The sequence below is a fragment of the Galeopterus variegatus genome, unplaced genomic scaffold, assembly GCF_000696425.1.
Source record: "Galeopterus variegatus unplaced genomic scaffold, G_variegatus-3.0.2 Scaffold11633, whole genome shotgun sequence".
NCBI lineage: Eukaryota > Metazoa > Chordata > Mammalia > Dermoptera > Cynocephalidae > Galeopterus > Galeopterus variegatus.
The window spans coordinates 27,799-50,202 of NW_007737744.1; the positions used below are offsets into that span (position 1 = coordinate 27,799).

General features: G+C 36.0%; 1 protein-coding gene and 1 pseudogene across 1 annotated transcript; both read right to left on the reverse strand.

Annotated features, from left to right (window-relative positions):
• Nucleotides 1-2,229: 2,229 nt before the first annotated feature.
• Nucleotides 2,230-18,103, reverse strand: LOC103610704 (prolyl 4-hydroxylase subunit alpha-1-like). Its single transcript, XM_008594813.1, has 7 exons — nucleotides 18,041-18,103; nucleotides 16,759-16,917; nucleotides 13,162-13,215; nucleotides 9,246-9,311; nucleotides 5,619-5,687; nucleotides 5,016-5,112; nucleotides 2,230-3,244 (listed from the first exon to the last, which is right to left on the reverse strand). The coding sequence occupies exons 1-7, from the start codon at nucleotides 18,101-18,103 to the stop codon at nucleotides 3,174-3,176; spliced, it is 579 nt and encodes a 192-aa protein (XP_008593035.1). The 3' UTR covers nucleotides 2,230-3,173.
• Nucleotides 18,104-19,611: 1,508 nt separating this feature from the next.
• On the reverse strand, nucleotides 19,612-20,282 carry LOC103610705 (annotated as a pseudogene).
• Nucleotides 20,283-22,404: the final 2,122 nt, after the last annotated feature.

The window sequence follows — 22,404 nt, forward strand, 5'->3', positions numbered from 1 at the left end:
GGCTACGTGAACACAAAAAGTAAACTTTAAAGACCTAAAATAAAAGTTAAGAAAGCAGCCAAAAACTTTACTGGTCTACTACAGTTAATTTTGCAAAACCCATCAGTGTGGTGTTAATATCCATCAGTATGGGGAGGGCCGGCCCGGTGGCGCACTGGATAGTGCGCCGCTTGGGAAGCGCGGCGGCGCTCCCGCCCGAGGGTTCGGATCCCACATACAGACCGGTTCCTGCTCACTGGCTGAGTGAGGCGCGGGAGCAACACTGAGGGTTGCGATCCCGTTGCCGGTCCCCGGTCCGGTACGGGGGCAACACTGAGGGTTGCGATCCGTTGCCGGACACGGAAAAAGACAAAAAGACAAAAAAAAAAAAAAAAAGAATGGGATAATATCCAAGGACATTAGGAGAACAGGAATACAAAATCTATTTTATTCTGGTAAAGCTGGTACTTTATGGTACTCTAGTGTTGATTAATTCATTCCTTTTTCTCTAAGTTACCCAATATTTTTCCTTCTAAAACATCAACTTTTATCATAGCTAAAAGTGAGATAAGTGCTGCCAAAAGGAGAGATTGATTGTGTTGCTGGCTATCTAGATTAAGATGTTATTTTTCCATTCTGCTTTAATTCTATTTCTTCTCCAGTGATTTACAGTTATTTCATCATGATTATATGTGTGTATGTTTTGGTTATTACACTGTAAGTTTCTTAATAATAGGAATCCAGTCATTCAATTGTTTAGCTCATGGGGCCCTGCATGTAAGTTCATTTTTCAGTTATATGGATTTAAGTGGACACCTGGTATGAAATTTCCATATAGCAGTCAACACATGGCTATGTAGATATTCAGATTCTTCTTAGCAGCAGTAAGATTTCATTTATATATATACACATGCACATATATTAGCTTAAATATTAAATATGTTTACTGCTTACATCTCTTAACCCTCTCATACTGTAATAACCATTTTATTATATTTTCACTAGAGTAGATAGTTGATTGCTTTTTTTTATCATTCTATTTACAATTTAGCTTTCCAAAGAATCCTAAAGTCACTTTTCTTTTTATAATCTTATGAGGTAATTACCTAGTTGTCACACTTACCCCACTGTTAAGATATTCTGATGAATACTTCGATTAGCTCCATACTGGTGACAACTCCCAGTCTTGAAGGTTAAGGTTAGGCTTAGGGTTGGTGAAGAAACCACATTTTCCAGTATAGTTCCACCTCTCATTTATTTGAAAGGTCAGCATAAAAAAAAAAATGCAATGACAATTGGACCCAAGCCTTTAGATTGGATTTTTCCCCTTTTTATTTTAGGAAAAAAAATTATTGGCATGAAACTTTGAGGAGGTTCTGTTAGATCTAACTCTGAAAAGAGTTTACCACTCCCGATGTATGATTCTGGGTTGAATGTAAAGAATAAAATAAATATGTAATAATTTCCTTCTGAAATAGATATTATTTTTATTCTACTTGCTAAAACATGGCAATAAACATTATTTTCCATCCTTTGAACTCCCATTTTATTTTATTGGCTGGCCATAGGGATCAAACCCTGGACCTTGGTGTTATCCCCATTTATTTTTACACTTTTGAATTTGTTTCCATTTAATCTTTACTACAAAAGTTTTTTTAAAGTAATCTATGGTTGCAAAATCTGAGTGGATGAAAGTGCTGAACTTAATTCTCAGTATCTCTTACTAAAACACCTGTGGTGGAATAAAGTCATTAGGAGAAAAGAACTTCACAGTTCATTTTTCAAAAATAATACCTATTTTCCCAGAGAATTAACCAAATTCTTCCTATATATTTAAATACTACACAAAGGATAAAGAGCCCTGTGTGAACTAAGATTCACCATAAATAATGTAAAAAGTTAGTCTAAAGGATCAACTAACATACCTCATAAAGTTCACAGCTTTATACTACCACACCATATTTTTGAATAGGAGAAAGTTTTAAGTGTCATTATTGTAGTAACTCTCCATAACCACAGTAAAGTTGTAGAGCTCTCTTTGCAGGAAACACATTTTGATTGATTAAATATCTTAAACTTCAGAGAGCCTAAAGTTTTCTTCCACAATAATGTGACCTTAGTGTGACTGAAAGCCAAGAGTACGAATCTAAACCCTATGTACTAAAGAAATAATCTAAATTAGAATTAAGCTTTACTGCTATACCATACGCTCAGATTTAAATATGAAAAACACCACACAGAAAACAGAAACATTTTTAAAAAAAGATTTAAGATCATAAATAGGTCATTGTTGTTACAACACATTTCAGAATTTTAAAAAACATTTTGGCTTTTTAAGAAAAAGATTACTTTTTTCTTGTGATCAGTTCTCTTATTGAAAGGACCTGTACATTTTAAAACTTCCAGTCTCCTAAGGCACGATATTTATTTAATCAGAATGCCAATATCACCACCCTGCTGTAGCAGGAATAAGAGGCAAGATAGTAGTAGCACTAAGAAAAACAGCAAAATTTCTGGACAAAATCATTAGTCACTTAAGAAAAAAGAGAAAGAAACAGACTAAGTGATGAGCTTTTTAGTTAAGAAGGGCCAGTGTTGTTATGCAGAACTTTCTTTTAAAACAAATTTTTTAATCAAAATACTGTATTTAAGTCAAACAGGTTTAATTCACCACAGTAGAATAGTGTATGGAGGGGCAAACATTATACGGAACCCAGACTAGAGTCCCAGTATATTACTAGTCTTCAGGTAGACCCAGAAAATAAACAGAGGAAGACTAGGTAACATAATGCCTACTTACCTACTGTGAGGCATCTGTTTCCTAATCCCATGGTCCATTCTAGTCTACTACCCACCAACTGAGATGTAGAGAAATACTGAAATCGGATGCTTAAATTATATTTTTTATCCAACCAAAAAGTTCTTTAAAGTATAATATAAAATCAAAAATTCCTATGTCTTCTGAGATACCAACTGAACTTTAAGGTTTTATATATACAATGTGATGATTTAGTGTTACTCTTAAAAGAAAAAAAACCCACAAAATAAGTGATTGTCCACAGATGAAACATGGGATGAATTCATGACTGAATCAATCATGGAGTGTTAGTCAATTGTAAACGCTTGAAAGGTAAGACGAGGGAATGTGTGTATCAGACACATTAGAGAACAGGAGAGGAAGGGAAGCCTGTCTGTCATTCCAATTCTGACAATGTGCATGGTCTTCGAAATTCTTGTCCACGTTCATGGAGCCATTTATTGGATACTGTGAGAGAAAAAAATATGTTAATTTTCCCCCTATCTAATTAAAACGTAATTAACTTCTAAAAGCTAGGTCTATAACAAAATTTCAACATAGGCTAAAGTTCAAGACCAAAACCAGATGCTACTTGAAAATGACTAAATGTTGAAAACACAGTTGGTTTTATTTTCACATACGTGTGTATACAAATGTATGTATACATTTGTACGGTGTATATTTAAGGGGCTATGTGCATCTCCTAAAGATGTTCAATGTGAGGCTTGAAATGAGACACAAATGGAATTAAGAAACAGGCATAGATAGAGCAAAACATTGTTTTACCTGCTTTCAAAGTACAACCTCCAAAATACAAAGACCCTTTTTAAAATGAACACGACCTCTGCACACTAAAGGAGCAATTCTCTGATCAATCACTCTATTATGTGCTCATTACATTTCCTTGGTTCCAAGATACTTTTTAAAAATGTACCCCAAAAGAACATAATTTTCTATTCCTTTATCTCTGGTGTCACAGAGCCCAACCAATGGCATCAACATGTACAAAATATTTAAACCAAGAACCTTAATTCTCAAATCCTCTCAACTCCTCTTTACCTTTCTCAACCTTTGTATCCAGTCTTTATTCATCAAATCCTGTCGATTTTCCTCATATGCGGGTACTTCAAAAAGTTCATGTAAAGGGCCGGCCTGTGGCTCACTCGGGAGAGTGTGGTGCTGATGACACCAAGGCCGCGGGTTCGGATCCCTATATAGGGATGGCCAGTTAGCTCACTTGGGAGAGCGTGGTGCTGACAACACCAAGTCAAGGGTTAAGATCCCCTTACCGGTCATCTTAAAAAAAAAAAAAAAAGTTCGGGGAAAGATTCATATTATCTTTCAATTTTATTTTTCCACAAACTTTTTGAAATACCCTTCTGTGTTTCTTGAGTCTACTGTTTGCTCTCCAACCATCATCACCCACTTAGACAACAGAAAACAGCCTTCTACACTGATCCCTCCCCAACTAGCTTCTCCTCATTCTAGTCCAGTGGTTCTCAAACACTATAATCACAGGTGGGTGGGCAGGGGGCAGAATTTTTAAATCCTGATGATCAGGCCTCACTCCTTAATATTGCTATGTCTTATATGTCTTACATGGTAACCACTTGAGCACTTGAAATGGGGCTAGTGACATACTGAAATGAATATATGGGAATAATTAATATATATTAAAAATAATTTCACCTGTTTCTTTTTACTTTTTTTTAATGTTGCCAATCCTGCACTTGCATGACCCCGAGTGAATGCCTCTTTAAATTTTGCACCTTAAGTGCTACTCTAGCCTCACACTAGTCCTGGCCCTACTCCCTAACATTCCTGGAAAACTACTATTCTATCTTCAGGACCAAATTTAAAAATTAAGCTCTGAAGAAGGCTCCCAAATGTAGGGAGTCACCATCTTTTATTTGCATCTCTGTGTTAGTATGTACTACACTCTACTCAGATTCACCCTTGAGGTGAAGATACTGTCTTAGTCAACTTTGAGTCAATTAATGTTTTGTGGAATAACAAGTAGAAATAGAGTTAATAAAATCTGTCATCAAACTTTTGAACTGTTGAATGCAAATTTATATTAAGATCAGGAACTTGCTTGGTTGAATCCCATACAATGTTAAAGTCATGTTAGGCAAATCTGTGAGGAGTTTTGTTTTTGTTTTAAGATGTAGATTATAATAGTTTCAAAATATGAGATAAAAATCACAAATTCTATTCACAGAATATAAGAAGTATTTACCCCATTTGTTTCCAACTAGCACTGGACAGGCTGCATGCCGTGTACTATAATCTCCTTCTCCACTGGCAAACAGATTATACCAGAAAACAGCAGTTCCCTACGGAAAACAATTCAAAATTATCCCCAAATAAAATGTCAGGTTATCACTTTTTGCAGTACTTAAATTTTCCTCTGTTCTTTATGAAGGACTCCTCTATGGCAGCATTATATCTTCCTCTAATATAATTCTGAAAATGTGATTATATTACTTTAAAAACTTTTCTTGATCATGTGAAAGAATAAATACTCCAAGGCTGTTTGACAAAGAGTATTTGCCAAAACAAAGCTAACAAATCTTACAATAACAAGAGGAAGGGGAAAACATCACATGAAACCCATTTTAGAAATGAAAACTTTTAAATGCTAATCCCTGGTTGTTCTTTACTCTAGGTACTCATGGTAAATTGTTCCATAAACCCAAAATTTTACCTAGAGATAATGTAGTCCTTAAGTATACTACCTTTAAAAATGCAATTCATTAATTAAACCATGAAATACAGGTGCATTTCTTCCTCGGGAAAAAATAGAGAGACCAAAAAACAATAACAAATAAGCCAAGCTTACTTTTTTGGGCCAAACACTAGCTCCCACTTCAGGAAAAACAGTGGCTCCTCCTGCAGACACATCACTCATCTATAACAGATAGGACAATATTATCAAGACACTGGTAAAATAAAGTAAAGCATGCCATTGTGAGGAGGGTTTGATATTGAATATTTGAATATTGGTAACATATAGACTACTACTTACATAGCTAAGTTTGTGCATGCTACTTAGGTTTTCAAAAACAAAACAAAATGCCACATATATGTGCCATATATGTTTTAAAAAAACCTACAAAAAGCAAAGGAATGATTAATGAAAAGTCAGAAAGGGAGATGGGGATATAAATTTGGCATGAGTACTTCTTTTATTAGCTGGGGGGTATGAGGGATGACCTAAAACTGATAAATCAAGTAATACAGAAGTATAAATATATATTTTATTGCACTAGAATGGAGGCAGGAATTTTCACCTGTTTTGTTCACTGGTGATCTTTAGTGTCTAGAATAGTACCTCAAGAATAGAATAGGATTGCGGGCCGGCCCGGTAGCAGTGCGCCACTTGGGAAGCACGGCAGCGCTCCCGCTGAGGGTTCGGATCCCACATACAGACCGGTTCCCGCTCACTGGCTGAGCGAGGTGCGGGGGCAACGCCGAGGGTTGCGATCCCGTTGCTGGTCCCGGTCCGGTACGGGCGCGACACTGAGGGTTGCGATCCGTTGCCGGTCACGAAAAAAGACAAAAAGGAAAAAAAAAATAGAATGTGATTGGGCCGGACCGGTGGCGCACTGCTACAGTGCGCCGCTTGAGAGCGCGGTGGTGCTCCCGCCGAGGGTTCGGATCCCACATACAGACTGGTTCCCGCTCACTGGCTGAGCGAGGTGCGGGTGCAACACCGAGGGTTGCAATCCCGTTGCCGGTCCCGGTCCGGTACGGGCGCGACACTGAGGGTTGTGATCCGTTGCCGGACACGGAAAAAAAAAAAAAGAATAGAATGTGATCAATAAATATTTACTTAAATAAATAAATTTAAACAAAATATAAATTAACATCAAGAGAAAAATAACAATAAACTAAAATCAGTTTTGTCATTTTTCACGGTAAGGAATCAACACATTAATTAAAAATTAGAAGAGTAAAGTATTGTATAAAGCTATAGTCATAAAGTTAATCTAGAATAATCACAAACCTTCTAAGTTAACTGAAGAAGCATATGCACCAAAACAAGGCAAAGAAAACACAGATCATATAGTGAAGTTTTTAAAAGCAACATAAATCGATTTATAGACAGACTCAGATTGTATCACAAAACCCCAACTATATGTTGTATCAAAGAGTTGCATCTATAACACATGACTTAACAAATAATGAAAACAAAAAGATAAGATTTGCCAGGCAAATACTGTCCCCCCAAAAACAGGGTATGATCCTATATGAGACACCGTTTAAATCAAGGTAAAATGCATTAAATGAGATGAAGAGTATTTTACAAAGATAAACATATAATTAATAATAGAAAGCTAACAGTTCTTAAGCAATGAAAAAAATTAACTTTGGAGAAAAACTAAGTTGTGCATGACAGGAAAAGTAATTATAGATACTACGTGGCCCATCTCAGAATAATAATTAAATAATGGAAAAAATGAAGACTAATCTAATTAAAATGCTATATAATTATTGTAGAAAAATAGGCAGGGTGTGTACATTAAGGGGGGAAATAATAATCAAGTAATCTAACATAATCTAATAGTCAAATAACCTAACATATGGATAGTGGGCCAAATAATATAGCGTTACTATTCATAACGCAAAGAATTACAAGGAAAAACAGGAACATAGGTAATACTAATGGTTCTTAAACATCTGAAAAGATGCTCAACCTCTCTAATAAGAGAAATGCAAATCACAATAACAAGAGAAATTGAAATCACAATAGCTGCCAATCTAATATGTGAAAGATACAGATCAAAAAGTCTGACAAACATATTTCACAAACATATCGCATTTAAAGGTGGGATATAAACTGGTACAACCTCTATGGAGAGCTCAGCTCTGGAAAGCATTACAAGCCTTCACAGCATGAGTTTGTACACGGTAACAACTTCTCTTCTGCTTTTTCTCCTTTGTAATATTTTGCTCTCATTTTTAATTTATTTTATATGAATCCTTATAATGTATCTTACATCCTTTTGGAAACAGGATGGAGTTGTGAGAGGGATGCAAATAGGGAGGGAGGGATAGAGAGAGAGATGTGGATAGGGAAGAAGGGAAAGCAGAATGGAGAAAATAGGGGAAAAGATAAATGGGAAAGGTGGCAGGGGGAGAAGAAGAAAACAGAGTAGGGAGTAAGATACTACAGACAGCAAAAAGAGACACACTTTCATATGAAGGTACTTTTAAAAAGTTCATGGAAAGATTTGTATTATCTTTTAATTCTATTTTCCCACAAACTTTTTGAAGTACCCACATGTAATTCAAATGGAGGGAGGTAAGGGATGCTTATGCTCCATAAACAAAATTATGTCTAGCTATAAAATACATCCTTTTAAGTTAATGCAGGTTACAACATAGTGGCAGATTGTGTTTCCAAATATAATACATCCCAATATGTCTCATCCTACATGCTCTTTTTATGTGACACTGACATTTGTCATGCATGGTAGGATCTATGTTCCCTCCCCTTGGAGCTAAGCAGACCTTTGTAATTGCTTCAATTAATAAAATACAGCAGAAATGGTACTATGTGACTTCTGAGGGTAGGTCATAAAAATGCCATATACTTTTTTTTTTTTCCTTTTTGTCTTTTTTCGTGACCGGTTACGGGATTGCAACCCTCGGTGTTGCGCCTGCACCGCGCTCAACCAGTGAGCGGACCGGTCTCCATATGGGATCGGAATCCTCGGCGGGAGCACTGCCGCGCTCCCAAGCGCCGCACTCTACCGAGGGCGCCACCGGGCCGGCCCGCCATATACTTTTGCATTTTCTTTTGGGATGCTTGCTCTTACAATCCAGTCACCATGCTGTGAGAAAGCCAGGCCACATGGATTGGCCAAAATAATAGGTATTCAGGCAGCCTCAATCTCAGCCTTCAAGATGATCACAGTGCCAGGCATATGACTGCAAGGGCATGAGCGATCTGGAGAATGAACCATGAGTTGAGTCCATCCAACCTCACAACCGTGAGAGATAATAATCAACCTATACACTTATGATTTGTGCACTTTTCTGATATGATATACTTCAACATACTTCAATAACAAATTTAATTCAGAAGAAAAGTTTACTAAACTGTGTATGTATACATAAATTCATGTAAAATATACAGAGATTCTTATATGAACATGTTATATATGACTACTAGATAGTCTGTACTCCAAAATCTAATAACTACCTCCAAGTAGTGGAACTATCAATAATTTGAAAAAACCTGAAGAAGAAAATTTTAAAGTATCTACAATGAACATCTATATCACAATCTGAAAAAGGCACAAATGCAAAAAAATTCTTAACCCTCTTTACTCAGTTGTAAAAACTTTAAGCTAGGATGCTAAATAAGAGCTACACAGAACAAATTTAACTGAACACATCAAAATAAGTGAGTCATGTGATCAAATCCCAACTTAAAATAAAAATTTTAGCCATAACTTACATAAAACAGCCAAGTAGCAATTCTATTTCCTGTCCCCAGCTCTTTGAAAGCATCTGGCTCATCTTTCTGTGAATAAAACATGTCAAATTCAATGGTGTAAAATTCAGTAATGCAAATACTCCAGTGGCAACTAAACATCAGTAATAATATACTGAAGAATATGCCAAAAACAATCCCCAAAGGTTCCCTTATAATGTCCACTGCGCTATATACATGAGGCACTCAAATGCTTGTTGATTCAACTTATACACTGGATAGTTTTAACAAGACCATGAGGGGAAAAAAAAAACAGATTTTTTAGCCTAACCAATGAGAACCAATATCTACTAACTGCAGATTATTTAAAAAATCAACACCTGTAATTTCAGCTTCCAAAAAAACAAGAAATGAGAGCCACCTCTTAGCTACATTCATGAAACTTACTCTTTGTGAGTAAAAATTTACCTTGAGATTTACTTTGCACTCATGACCACTCAAATATTTACTGCTATTACCATTGTCTTTCTTTTGGACAATCAGCACTTTAATCAGGCTTGAAAACTGATATCTAGCTATTTAACTCTAAATTAAAATACATTATAATCTTTTGGCATTTATCCCAGAAAAATAAAAACGTATTTTTTACACAGAAGTTTATACACATCTTTATTTGTAATAGCTGAAAACTGAAAACTATCCAAATGTTCTTCAGTGGGTGAATGGCTAAATTGCAGTATGTCCATACCATGGAATACTACTCAGCAATAAAAAGAACACACTATTGATACCATAAGAACTTGGATGAAACTCAAGGGAATTATGCTGAGTGAAAAAAGACAATCTCAAAAGGATACATATTGTATAATTCCATTTATATAACATTAGTGAAATAATATAATTATAGAGAAGAAGAACAGATTGTTGGTTACCAGCAGTTAGGGAAATGAAAGGGTGTATGTATATACTGCAAGGGAACCCTGTGGTGATGGTATGATGTATCTTGATTGTGGTAGTACTTACATAAAGCTACACATGTGATAAAACTACATAGAGCCACACACAGAAAAAAGTTCAAGTGTAACCGGTGAAAAATGAATAAGCTCTGTGGTGCCCATGCCAAATTTCTGGTTTTGATAGTTTACTGTAGTTATGCAAGATATTAACATTGGGAGACACTGGGTGAAGGGAGCATGGGAACCTCCTCCAAACAAACGTGTATGTTTATTTGCTACTTCCTATAAATTGATAATTATTTCAAAATAAAAAGCTAAAAAGAAATACAATTCAGTTTTGTAATGTCAGGGCTTTAACTGTACAGTCTTTCACATCATCAAAGACTCACATTTTTCAATAGCTGAAAATAGAAGGAAAGGAGATGAAAAATATATTCTTTGTAGGTCTACACAGAAAGAGTCTAGGATTCTGAGATTAAGCCAGTAAAGAGTTATAACACAATACAGACTATGTTTTCTTTCAAAAGAATCTACACCTATTTAGAAATGGTAATAGATCAAGAACTCTGTGAAAATATGTGGCACATTCCTTAGAATTCTATGTAAATAAGTTAGTTAAGATTCAGTAATGACATAATTTGTAGCTGAATATATTAAGGAACTAAAAAAGGGACCAATATTTAGTCTTAAACCAAGAGCACGTGGCAAGCACAAGCTTTTTCAAACTGTTTTATTACTGATTCTCTAAGCTTTCTATTCTCCTTATATCTCTGGGTTTTTTATCTTCCTATCTCTCAAAATGCATTGTTTTAATTTCTTCAGATCTATCAGCTAATTCACTTTATCTGTTTCTGTTTTTAACTTATCTATTAAAACTTAAATTTCAACAATTTTTTTAATCTATAACTTCCATTTATTTATTTTTCAAATATGCCAAATCATTTTGAGAGTTGTTCGTTTTTGTCTCATCTTTTATTTTTTAAATATTATGTAGTTATTTTTCATTCTATATCTGATAATTCCAGTATCAAAAATACTGGGGATTTCGGGTTGGCCCGGTGGCGCACTGCTACAGTGTGCCGCTTGGGAGTGCGGTGGCGCTCCCGCCGAGGGTTCGGATCCCACATACAGACTGGTTCCCGCTCACTGGCTGAGCAAGGTGCGGGCGCAGCACCGAGTTGCGATCCCGTTGCCGGTCCGGTACGGGCGTGACACTGAGGGTTGCGAACCGTTGCCAGACACGAAAAAAGACAAAAAAAAAATTAAAAAATTAAAAAATACTGGGGATTTCTAAATCTGTTGGTTGTTTCAGTCTCACCAATGGTGTCTTATTACCAGTTGGTACTGTTTTTTTTTTTTCTTTTCCCTAAAGAATTCATATTTAGCTGAGGTGCCAGAATGAGAATTTCTCTCCAGGGAAGATAGGAGTTTGTTTCTGCCAGGTATAAAGGAGCACTACCAAATAAATGAATAACTTTAAATTAAATTTCTCCTCTTCCAGGGTAGTAAAAATTCAAATCCCAGATTCACGTGCAGACAGGTCTATACTTTAAAACTCCCAGAAGCAGCTCCCCATACATACTATACCCCAGCCAGCACAGAAACAGACAGCTCTCCCTAAGGCTTCTGCCTCAAAGCAGATTTTCAAACCCATTCTTTCTTTCACCGAAGATGTAATAATCCTCTGGAGATTTTGCTTTTAGGCAGGGGTCTCAGGTTCAGTAGCCTGCACTGTGGCAGGTATCTCACAGTGCTGTTAATCCCCAAAACTCTAAATTCCTGAAGTCATTAGCCTCTAGCCTCCGCTTTTTTGCCCCCCTTTACTCTCTAATTTTAGTCCCTAGGTTTTCTTTGTTCAGTTTGCCTTTGGGAATATCTTCTACATTCTTCCAGGCCCATCAAGGCATGTAAAATATCTTAAATACTTTTATTGGGCATCTAGGTGGTTTTTTTTACTTCTAAAGAGGCTTCACAAAATATCTATTCCACCATGCTTCCACAAATTCCTAATAGGCTATGAATTTTTAATACTAAAAGAACAGAATTTACAATGTTGACAAAGATTCTCTCCTTGACCAACCTCTACTTGGGCTGTCTGAACTCCTCTCAATTAGGCACTGACTTCGGGACTTTTGTGTTTCTCTCTGTATTGTCCAATTTTAGGAAGAATCCTGCTAAGTCAGTTTAGCCAGAATCCTCCATTCTCAATATCTGATCACTCTTGATATCTAATTGGGTTCCTCATCTTCCATTATCTCCCAGGTGATGTCTGATCACCCTGCCCTGACTTCAGCAAGAATCCTGTGAGGTCACTTTAGCCAGAATCTCCCCTTACCTTTTAGGAATTTCCATCTACTGACCACTACCCCTGTTCTTGACTATAAATTACCATTTTTCCTTGTGGTATTTGGAGTTGAGCCTAATCTCCCTCCCTAACTGCAAAATTCCATTGCAGTGGTTCCTCTACCTATCTATCTGCCTTACCATTTGCTTTGGGTTGAATGTCCCCTCCAAAGGTCACGTTGGAATTAAATCCAACTATGTTATTTGAAAGGTGGGGCCTTTAAGAAGTGGTTGGATATTGAGGACTATGCCCTTGTGAATGGATTAATCCATTTGTGGATTAATGGGCTAATGGGTTATCAGGGAGTAGACTGTTGGCTTTATAAGGACAGTAAGTGAGCAAGTAAAAACTGCTCTTTCCATTCTTGCCATGTGATTGCCTGCATTGCCAAAGAACTCTATAGCGAGTTCCCACCACCAAGAAGGCCCTCACCAGATGCACCCCTTGACCTTGGACTTTCAGCCTCCAAAACTGTAAGAAATAAATTTTATTTATTTATACATTACCAAGTTTCAGGTATTTTGTTATGAACAACAGAAAACAGACCAATACACCATCTTTAACAAGTGTCATTCTAATTTTTTCTCTAACAATGGATAAGCTTCAGTGGATTTCTTAGGTGCTCCATTTCTTTACTTACCCTTGCAAAGTCAAAATGGGGTTCATACTGTCCTCCAACTCCATAATTTGCTACCTGAAGGAAAGAAATAAAGCATGAATGAAAGAACTACAAGAGTACTACTCAAAAAATCCATGAGCCCCATTTTGGCTTCATATATCATGGTTAGGTACTTCTAGAGAAATGAAAAGGGAACCTTAGTTAATATGCTTTTCTTTAGCAAATGTTTAGGGGACATGCTTTTTCCTAATATATATCTTAAACTGAAATTTTGAAATTTCTATTATTTATTTTCACTGAACACTTTCCTTTTGAATTTAAATCAAAAAATGTTTTCCAAAGCCCCAAATACTGGCGAACTCTTAATTTTGTCCCTGCTAAAATAAAAAAGGGAAGAAGTTAATAATACCAATTATTCCTGCTGAAGGACAATGAGGTTATAACAAGGTTATGATAATGTCCCTGTATGAGGCAACAAAAGGAAATAAGAGAAATATTTGATTTGAGTTCAATTTCCTGCTCTCTTAAGTTACAATGTATGTAACTTTGGATACAATCTCAGTTTTCTTATTTGCGAAATGAGAACAGTACTTTCTTTAACTCCTTCTCTCCATCACAACATGGTAAAATGCTGACATAAATGAAAAACGAACATACTTAAAACAGCATTTCTGATAAAATACGAGAAAATAATTAAAAGTGTTACCCACAGCAACGTCAAAGTCATATGTAAATTATTATTACTCTGGACATTTCACTTCCTAAGTTATAGACACTCTTGGATCTGCCTGTTAAGCAGAAATGTATTAGTAAGCTTGAAAGAGCTTGTGAAGGTTAAGTAGGTTAGGGTAAATACACATTAGGGAAGAAAATGACACACCGAAGAGTTTTTAATAATAATCAGGTGAATTCCATGGAAGTTGTAGATTACCATGGAATAAATGACAACTTAATTAAGCAAATTAAATATAGGCTGTACTGCTCTGCACAGTTACAATATGTGCAAATCTCAAGTTAACTGTTAACATCAGTCCCCCAACAACCCAGATCAAATTTTGTTTACCATGGTATATTAACTGTGAGTAATTGCATAAAGTACAAGCTTTGCTGCTAGTTTTTCAGTCCACAAATCACTATGTAAATAAAAGCTACAGATCACAATCAATGACCAATCATATCACCTCTTTCAAAGTTTGTCAATGATTGGTCACTGCACATCTGTTATTCAATTCACACATAGACAGCAAAGCATGTTTCTTCCCTATCTCCCAGTGATGAACCCATGTAACATGTTACAAAAATGGATCAATGAAAGAGGGAATTGGCAAAGATGAAAGTATAGCAAAGAAATGAAAAGTGATAGTTCTGGAAGTGAAATTCAAATCAAATGTAATCAGAGATATAGAAGCTGACAAGGTTGACAAGGGAAATGTTTGCACTGTTGCTGTTAGACTCTAGATATTCAGCCAGAGAAACTTAATGAAGCCAAATTTATTAACATGAGGAAAGTGATTGCCACGAAAAGGATGAAGATGTCCTGGAAAAAAAAAATCTTCACAGTAACAGATCCCTTAGAGATACTTCTCAACACTGAAAGCACAAAGGATAAAATGTTGGAAGTTGATCCAAACTTAGAAGTATGACAATTCATCAAAACACAGAAAAGATGCTCAGTCTATAATTTTAATTTATGTGACGAGAAGTACTGTTCAAACTATTCTTGATAAGTTTTCACAAAGAAATAAAACTCTGTAATTCTCTATTTTTAATGTTTTAAATTATCAAGACAATTGATAAAATTGAAGTGCAATTGCTAAGACAATTCAATCATGAAAGAATGGTCTTTTCAGCAAATGGTGCTCCGACAAAAGACATCCACCTGCCTTGTCATACCACATGCAAAAATTAACTCAAAATGGATCAAAGACCTGAACATAAGAGATAAAACTATAAAACTCTTAGAAGAAAACACAAGTGTAAATCTTTGTGACCTTGGATTAGGCAATGGTTTCTTAGACAACACAAGCAACCAAAAAAATAAACAAATTAGACTCCGTCAAAATTAAAAACTTTTTTGCCAAAAAGACACCATCAGGAAAGTGAAAAGGGAGTTTTGGGGGATATTTAAAAAAAAAAAATGAAAAGACAATTCACAGAATGGGAGAAATATGTGCAAATCATATATCTGATAAGGTTCTAGTGTTCAGAATATATAAAGAATACTTAATAACTCAACAATAAAAAGACAAGTCACTCAATTTAAAAATGGGCAACAGATTTAAATAGATATTTTTTCAAAGACAATATAGAATTGACCATTAAACACATGAAAAGATGTTCAACATTAGTAACCATCAGGGATATGCAAATGAAACCATGATGAGATAGCACTTCAGACCCATTAGGATAGCTATAATTTAAAAAAATGGACAAGTATTGAAAAGAATGTGAAGAAACTGGAAACTTCATACATTGCTGGTGGAAAACAGTTTGGTAGTTCCTCAAATGTTAAACATAAGAGTTATCATATGACCCAGCAATTCCACTTCTAGGTATATACCCAAGAGAAATTTAAATGTTTTTTTACATAAAAATTTGTGTATGAATACTCATGGTAGCATTATTCATAATCGCCAAAAAGCAGAAACAACCCAAATGTCCACCAACTGATGAACAGATACATAAAATGTGGTATATCTATAAAATGGAATATCATTGTGCCGTGAAAAGGAGTAAAGTACTGATAAATGCTACAACATGGATGTACCTTGAAAACATTAAATTAAGTGAAGCCAGATACAAAAGGCCACATACTGTATTATTCCATTTATATAAAATATCCAGAATAAGCAAATTTATAGACAGAGAATGTAGACTAGTGGTTGCCAGGGGCTCAGGGAGGAGGAATGAAGAATTACTGCTTAAAGGGTATGGACAGGATTTCCTTTTAGAGTGTTGACAATGTTTGAATGATATCATGGTAATGGTTTCACAACCATGTGAATAAACTAAATTCAGGGTAAATTTTATGGTATGTGAATTATACCTCAATTTTAAATAATTTACTTTTTTCTTTTTAAAAAAGAACAAAATATGCCCTGGCCACCTGACAGACTGAGGCTTGGGGAATGAAAAAAAATAACAGTGTACTTAATAAATACTAGTGTTACATATTTTTCATTACCCTATACATTTATATTCAACAGTAAGTTTTTTATGTTTTGACAAAGAATTTTAAAGGTCACAGAACAATCATAATATTTCCCATTGGTTATTAAAATCACTTTGTACAGTTTCAACATCCAGGGTCATTTTTTACAGTCCCAAACTATAATGCAAATCAAGGACTGCCTGTTCAGTGTCAGGAAATCTCATCTGAAGCATCTTTTTTTTTTGTGACCGGTAAGGGGATCGTAACCCTTGGCTTGGTGTCGCCCACACCGCGCTCAGCCAGTGAGCGCACCGGCCATCCCTATATAGGATCCGAACCTGCGGCCTCGACGCTCCCAGCACCGCTGCGCTCCCAGCACCACACTCTCTCGAGTGAGCCACAGGGTCGGCCCTGAAGCATCTCTTGAAGAAGTGTAAAACTAACTTAAGGATAATGTAATTACCTACCTGTAATTCCTCTGCTGTGGAAACATCTAGTCCTGTTAGATCTTGTATTCTCATATTAATTCGAGACACCACAGGGTTTTCATAGCCAGAGAGCCAGGCACTAAGAATAAGAAGAAAGTTGGTTTTACTGATGATGTTCCATGACACGAAGACCAATAGCTGTAATTATAAAAGCCATAATATATAGGACAATAAACATTTATCTAAAGGCATTTAGTTCATTTGTTGTTTGGTATAATTTTTACTAACAAATATTATAATTTTAAAAAGATGTCACATTTTGTAGTTAGAAGTTGGAAAGGAAAAAACTAATCTCATTATAGAATTTCTATGAAAACAGTTGAACTTAAAGAGGCTACTTAAAGCTGTCTACGTTGAGAATTTCTAAAAATTCTAGAAAAATACATACCAAACTGAAAACATTGTTCCTTCCAGGAAAGGTATAGGAACACTGGGATGGAAGTGATAGGGTCTTTAGCTTGATCTACTTAATGCTAATACTTTATAAGAAAAAAATTCATGTATTACTTGCTTAAATAAGTTTTTAAAAGATACCCAAACACACCCACTAAGATGGGTGTAATTAAAAAATGGACAATAGCATGTGTTGGCGAGGATATGAAAAAAACAAAGCCCTCATACATTGCTGGTGAGAATGTAAAATAGTGCAACCACTTCAGAAAACAGTTTGGCACTTACTCAAAATGTTAAATATAGAGTTACCATATGACCCAGCAATTCAACTTGTAGGTATATAAGAAATTAAATAGTATGTCCATGCAAAAACTTGTACAGAGAAGTTCACATAGCAGCATTATTAATAACAGTCAAAACGTGAAAACAACCAAATGTTCATCAACTGATGAACAGATACATAAAACAGAGCCATACGACTTGCCTACATTTCCACCTATCTGTTCCTTCTAGTTCATTCTAGTTCCTATAGAGGAGATTTCTCTCCATTATCTAAGGCTAATCCTCTGCCTTAGATTGGTACTTCCTGCCATCTCAGGAACCATAAAGTACTGATTAGCCCTTTTCTCTCATATAATCAACTTCTCCCTCTAAATAATTCTTCTTACAGCTTTAACTGGGCTTAAGTCTTTCCCATTAATAAATATTTAAAAAATTTTCCGTCTACTCTTTATCTCCTTCCAGCTACCTTTCTCCTCCCTCTTCAAGCCAACTTCTTCACAGACTTCTCATCTCTGAGCCCATTCTAATATAGCTTTAGTCCCTTATCCATCAAAATTGCTCTTGCTGATGTCACCCATAACCTTACTGTGCTACTAGATCTAATGACATTTCTAATTGTCATTTCTAATATCTGTTCCTTTGGTGACATTTGACAATATTCGTCCTTCTGGAAACTCTCTTCCTCAAACACTCATTCTCCAGGTATTCTTTCAGTGTCTCTGGCTCCTTTGTCTTGGACTCCTTTATAGTCTCCACCATTATATCCTGCCTCCTTCCCAGGGCCCTGGCACAATACTTTCTCAAGAACATGTTTCCTCAAACCCTAAATCTAGTGCACATGCTCTTCTCTACCCAGAATATTCTTTTTCACTTTACAAAATTAAGGCTTTGGATATTATCTTGGTCATCACTTCTTCAGAGAAGCCTTCCTTGACCCCTACCCCTACCAGACTAAGTCAAAGCTTCCCAATATATATATTTTTTAATAAAAGGAAGAAGGAGGAGGCAGAGAAGGAAGAAGTTTTTACTAATCACAACATAAAAGTGACATGACATCTTGTTTGAATTAAACCAGGATAAATAATACTATTATAAAATTTACATTTCTCACATCCATTTCTGAGGAAAATATAACATTTGGGTTCTTTTTGACCATATGGACATACTTCAGTAAAACCACTTTTAAAAACAGTAAATAGCAATCAACACATTTTCTCAAACTGTGTTATGAAAGTTGTCAAAAAGGCAACTATAAAATCTATAATAATTGTTAAGATCAGAACTATTTTGTAATAAAAAAAAAAAACCTTTGTGAAACACTAAATACCACATCTCTATTTTAGCTGTTCACCTTTTTCATTAGTAAGGCAATTGTTTTTGTGGGTGCAAGGATGTTTTGCAAGTTTCTTCTTAAATAACATATACTCAATTGCTCAAGACTGAAGTGTTTTCTAATTCTGCTCTCTTTTGGAGTACAAGCAAATAATACCCTTGTCTTTTGTATATAGGTAGGGAAATATTGTGACATGCAGCTTTGTAATTTTCTAAGTTTCATTCCCTCACAATCAAACAGGTGCAGTTAATTATTAGTAGGAGTAATCCTTTGAAAACTTCCAAATAAAATAGCAAGGCTTCTGAATAACTTCTCAAAACGAGCTTTCCATTTGGTACACAACCTCATAAACGTAACATATTTCATTTGTATTTTATTATTTTCTTCTACTGCTACATTTTGCCTTCAATAAGGTTAAGTGTTGAAGTTTCGAACAATTTCTGCCTATAATAGATTTTAACAGATTCGTTTCTGTTTCACTGAATTGAGATCTTTTTCCACTTACATACCTGCAGAAGGTAATCTGAACATACACATATACACTGCATACATATGTGTATGTATGTGTATATATATATATTTAAAGTAAGTTACTTTTATATACACTGCATACATATGTGTATGTATGTAATATATATATATTTAAAGTAAGTTACTTTTACCATTAGAATAAAACTAGACTACAGGGACAACACTGAGGAACAGTGTGGTCTTCTTTAGAAATCATTCTCAAGGTTGAAGAGGAAGGTACAATTCACTGAAGAATACAATGCACCTACAGTCTTATCATCTGTAGTCCCACATTGCCATGTCTCACATCACAGCTAGGCAGCACTAGCCTCTAGAGTAATATCTGTCAGAAACAGATATTCATTGAACACCCAGTGCTGTCTGTAATCTGTAACTCTCACTCTCCACTGTGTGTCCAATTTTGGTATCAAAGTAATCATCAACAAGCTCAAGAATCTCTCTGTAGAATGCCCAAATAATAGTTTCTGTGCTTCTACACTCCCTGAGGAATAGATATCCACCTTCGTTCCAGCCTCTCTCCATTTCCTGAATGCTGGAACTACATCTTCAAGTTGTATGCTGTCACGTGCTCAGTTGTGAATGCTGCCTTACACATGTAGCCCTGCAGCTGTTTCAGTACAGCAGTCTTTCAGTCCAGAGACATCTGCCATCACACATTACCTACTAAAGCCTGGATCACCTGTGGTAGGTCATCTGCCCCATTCCCAGGCTGCAGGGATCAGAACAGCCCCATCCTGGTAGGAATCTTCTTCAGCCTGTTTTCTCGAAGGACTGATGTACTGCTGGCATTCCTCTTCTTTCCAAGAGGAAAGAACTATCTTTGCAGATAATCTTAACATTGTCTTTGATGTAAGGAAGTAAGATATTCTTCATTAAAGCAATCGACCTTGTGGTACCTTTGATAATTTAACAGGATCACAGTGACTTTGGTGGGGACCTGCCTGATGCTACTACAGGAATCAGCCTAGTGGCTGGGAGGGTGGAGGGTGGTGGCAGTAATGCCTTCCAGCAATTGAACCAGCAATTCTACTCCTAGGTATATAGTCAAGAGAAATTTACATGTTTGTTCACACAAAAACTTGTACACGATTGCTCCTAACAGCATTACTCATAATAGTCAAAAAGTGGAAACAACTCAAATGTCCATCAACTGATGAACAGATACATAAAATGGAAGATTATTGTGCCACAAAAAGGAATAAAGTATCGATACATGCTTGAACATGAATGAACCTTGAAAACATAATGCTAAATGAAAGAAGCCAGATAAAAAAGGCCACATTTAGATGATTCCGTTTATCTGAAATAACAGCAATAGGTAAATTCATAAAGACAAAGGAAATTAGTGGTTGCCTAGGGTCACGACAGGGGATTGAGTGGTTATAGCTAAGGAGTAGGAAGTTTCTTTAGGGGGTGATGAAAATGTTGTAAAATTGATTGTGATGAGGATGCACAATGCTTCGAATACACTAAAAGCCACTGGACTGTATGCTTTAAATGGGTGAATTGTATGGTATGTGAATTATATCTCAATAATGCTGTTTTATAAAAAAGAAATGTTTATTATAAAAACTTGGAACACTGTAAAAATGTATGAAGTTCCTTCCCTAGTCCTACTCCTCATAGGTAAACACTATTAACAAATATGTATATATAGTCAACATCTTTTTCCCTGTTTATAAACAAATATACAGAGAGAAATTCTCAAAAAAAAAAAAAAAAAAAAAAAAAAAAGAGTAACCCACCCACCCTCCAATCTCCCACCTCCATATACACATACACTTTCTTCCCCTGAAAATACTACTGGCATCTTTCTAAGTCAATCCCGTATAACACTACCTCATTTTTAAAAATATTGTGGTAAAATATGCATAACATAAAATTAACCCTTTCAACATTTTTTTTAATTATGGTAAAAAATATACATGACATAAAATTTACCATTTTGGCCATTTTTAAGTGTTTAATTCAGTGGTATCAAGAACATTGACAATGTTGTCCAACTACTACCACTATACATTTCTAGAAATTTTTCATCATCCCAAACAGAAATACAATACCCATTAAACAATAATTCCCCATCTCTCCCTCCCCACAACACTTGGTAATTTCTAGGTACCGCCTATAATAAGAATCATATTTGGTATGTCTGGCTTATTTCACTTAGCATAATGTTTTCAAAGTTCATCCAGGTTTCAGAATTTCATTCCTTTTTAAGGCTGAATAATATTCTATTATCTGTATATACACACGTTTATCCATTCATCTGTTGATGGACATTTGGGTTGCTCCTGTCTTTTGGCAATTGTGAATAATGCTGCTATCCACACTGGTGTGCTAATATTTGTTTATTCTTTACTTTCAATTCTTTTGGGTATATACCTAGAAATGGAATTGCTGGATCTAATGGTAATCTGTGTTTAATTTTTTCAGAAACCACCAAATTGTTTTCTACTGCAGCTATACCACTTTACTTTCCCATTCCTCACTGCTTTCTAAACTACCGCTTTTCTTTTTAAAATAAAATACCTTTAATTCCAGGAATGACCATGAGAGTCTATCAACAAAGTACTGGTTAAATATGGTTATTTCTACTTTTAAGATGGCGACGGGTCTGGAGCGGCCGTGCCAGGAGACAGTGTGACCCTGAGAAGTGTGAGCTGTGATACCAGAGTACTATTTGCATTTCCAAGAGTAACAAAAAACGAATAAATCTTTGAACAATGAACCTACAACGACAAACAAGCAACAACAGGTTCGAGGTTTTAGGGCCGACACAAAAGAAGACTCCTGAGAGCGCCCAAGCCCTGCTGCGGGTTTGAGCGAGCAGCCTGAGACAACAAAGGCCAAGTAAGTCAGCAGAGACGACACAGAAACGAGTGGAACGCGCCGGACCAGCCCAACTCCGCGAGCTCTGTGAGTCACCCCCAGTCTAGCCCCACTTGCGGGGCGAAGCCCGACTGCTCCCCGCCTGCCTGGCTCCCGCCTACAACACCAGGCTAGGTGCCTGCAACAGAGCTGCCTCCATTTTCTCGGGTGGGGGCAGAGACGGCCGGCTCAGATCAGGCAGGCCAGACATCTCTGCT

Excerpts from the sequence above, each read along its gene's own strand:
- LOC103610704 (XM_008594813.1), bottom strand. The coding sequence starts at position 18,103 with ATGTCACCAAAGGAACAGATATTAGAAATGACAATTAGAAATGTCATT. Across the intron at positions 16,918-18,040 it reads TCATTAGATCTAGTAGCACA|CTATTGGTCTTCGTGTCATG; the intron begins GTAAGGTTATGG and ends TTATAATTACAG. Across the intron at positions 13,216-16,758 it reads CCACAGCAGAGGAATTACAG|GTAGCAAATTATGGAGTTGG; the intron begins GTAGGTAATTAC and ends TCTTTCCTTCAG.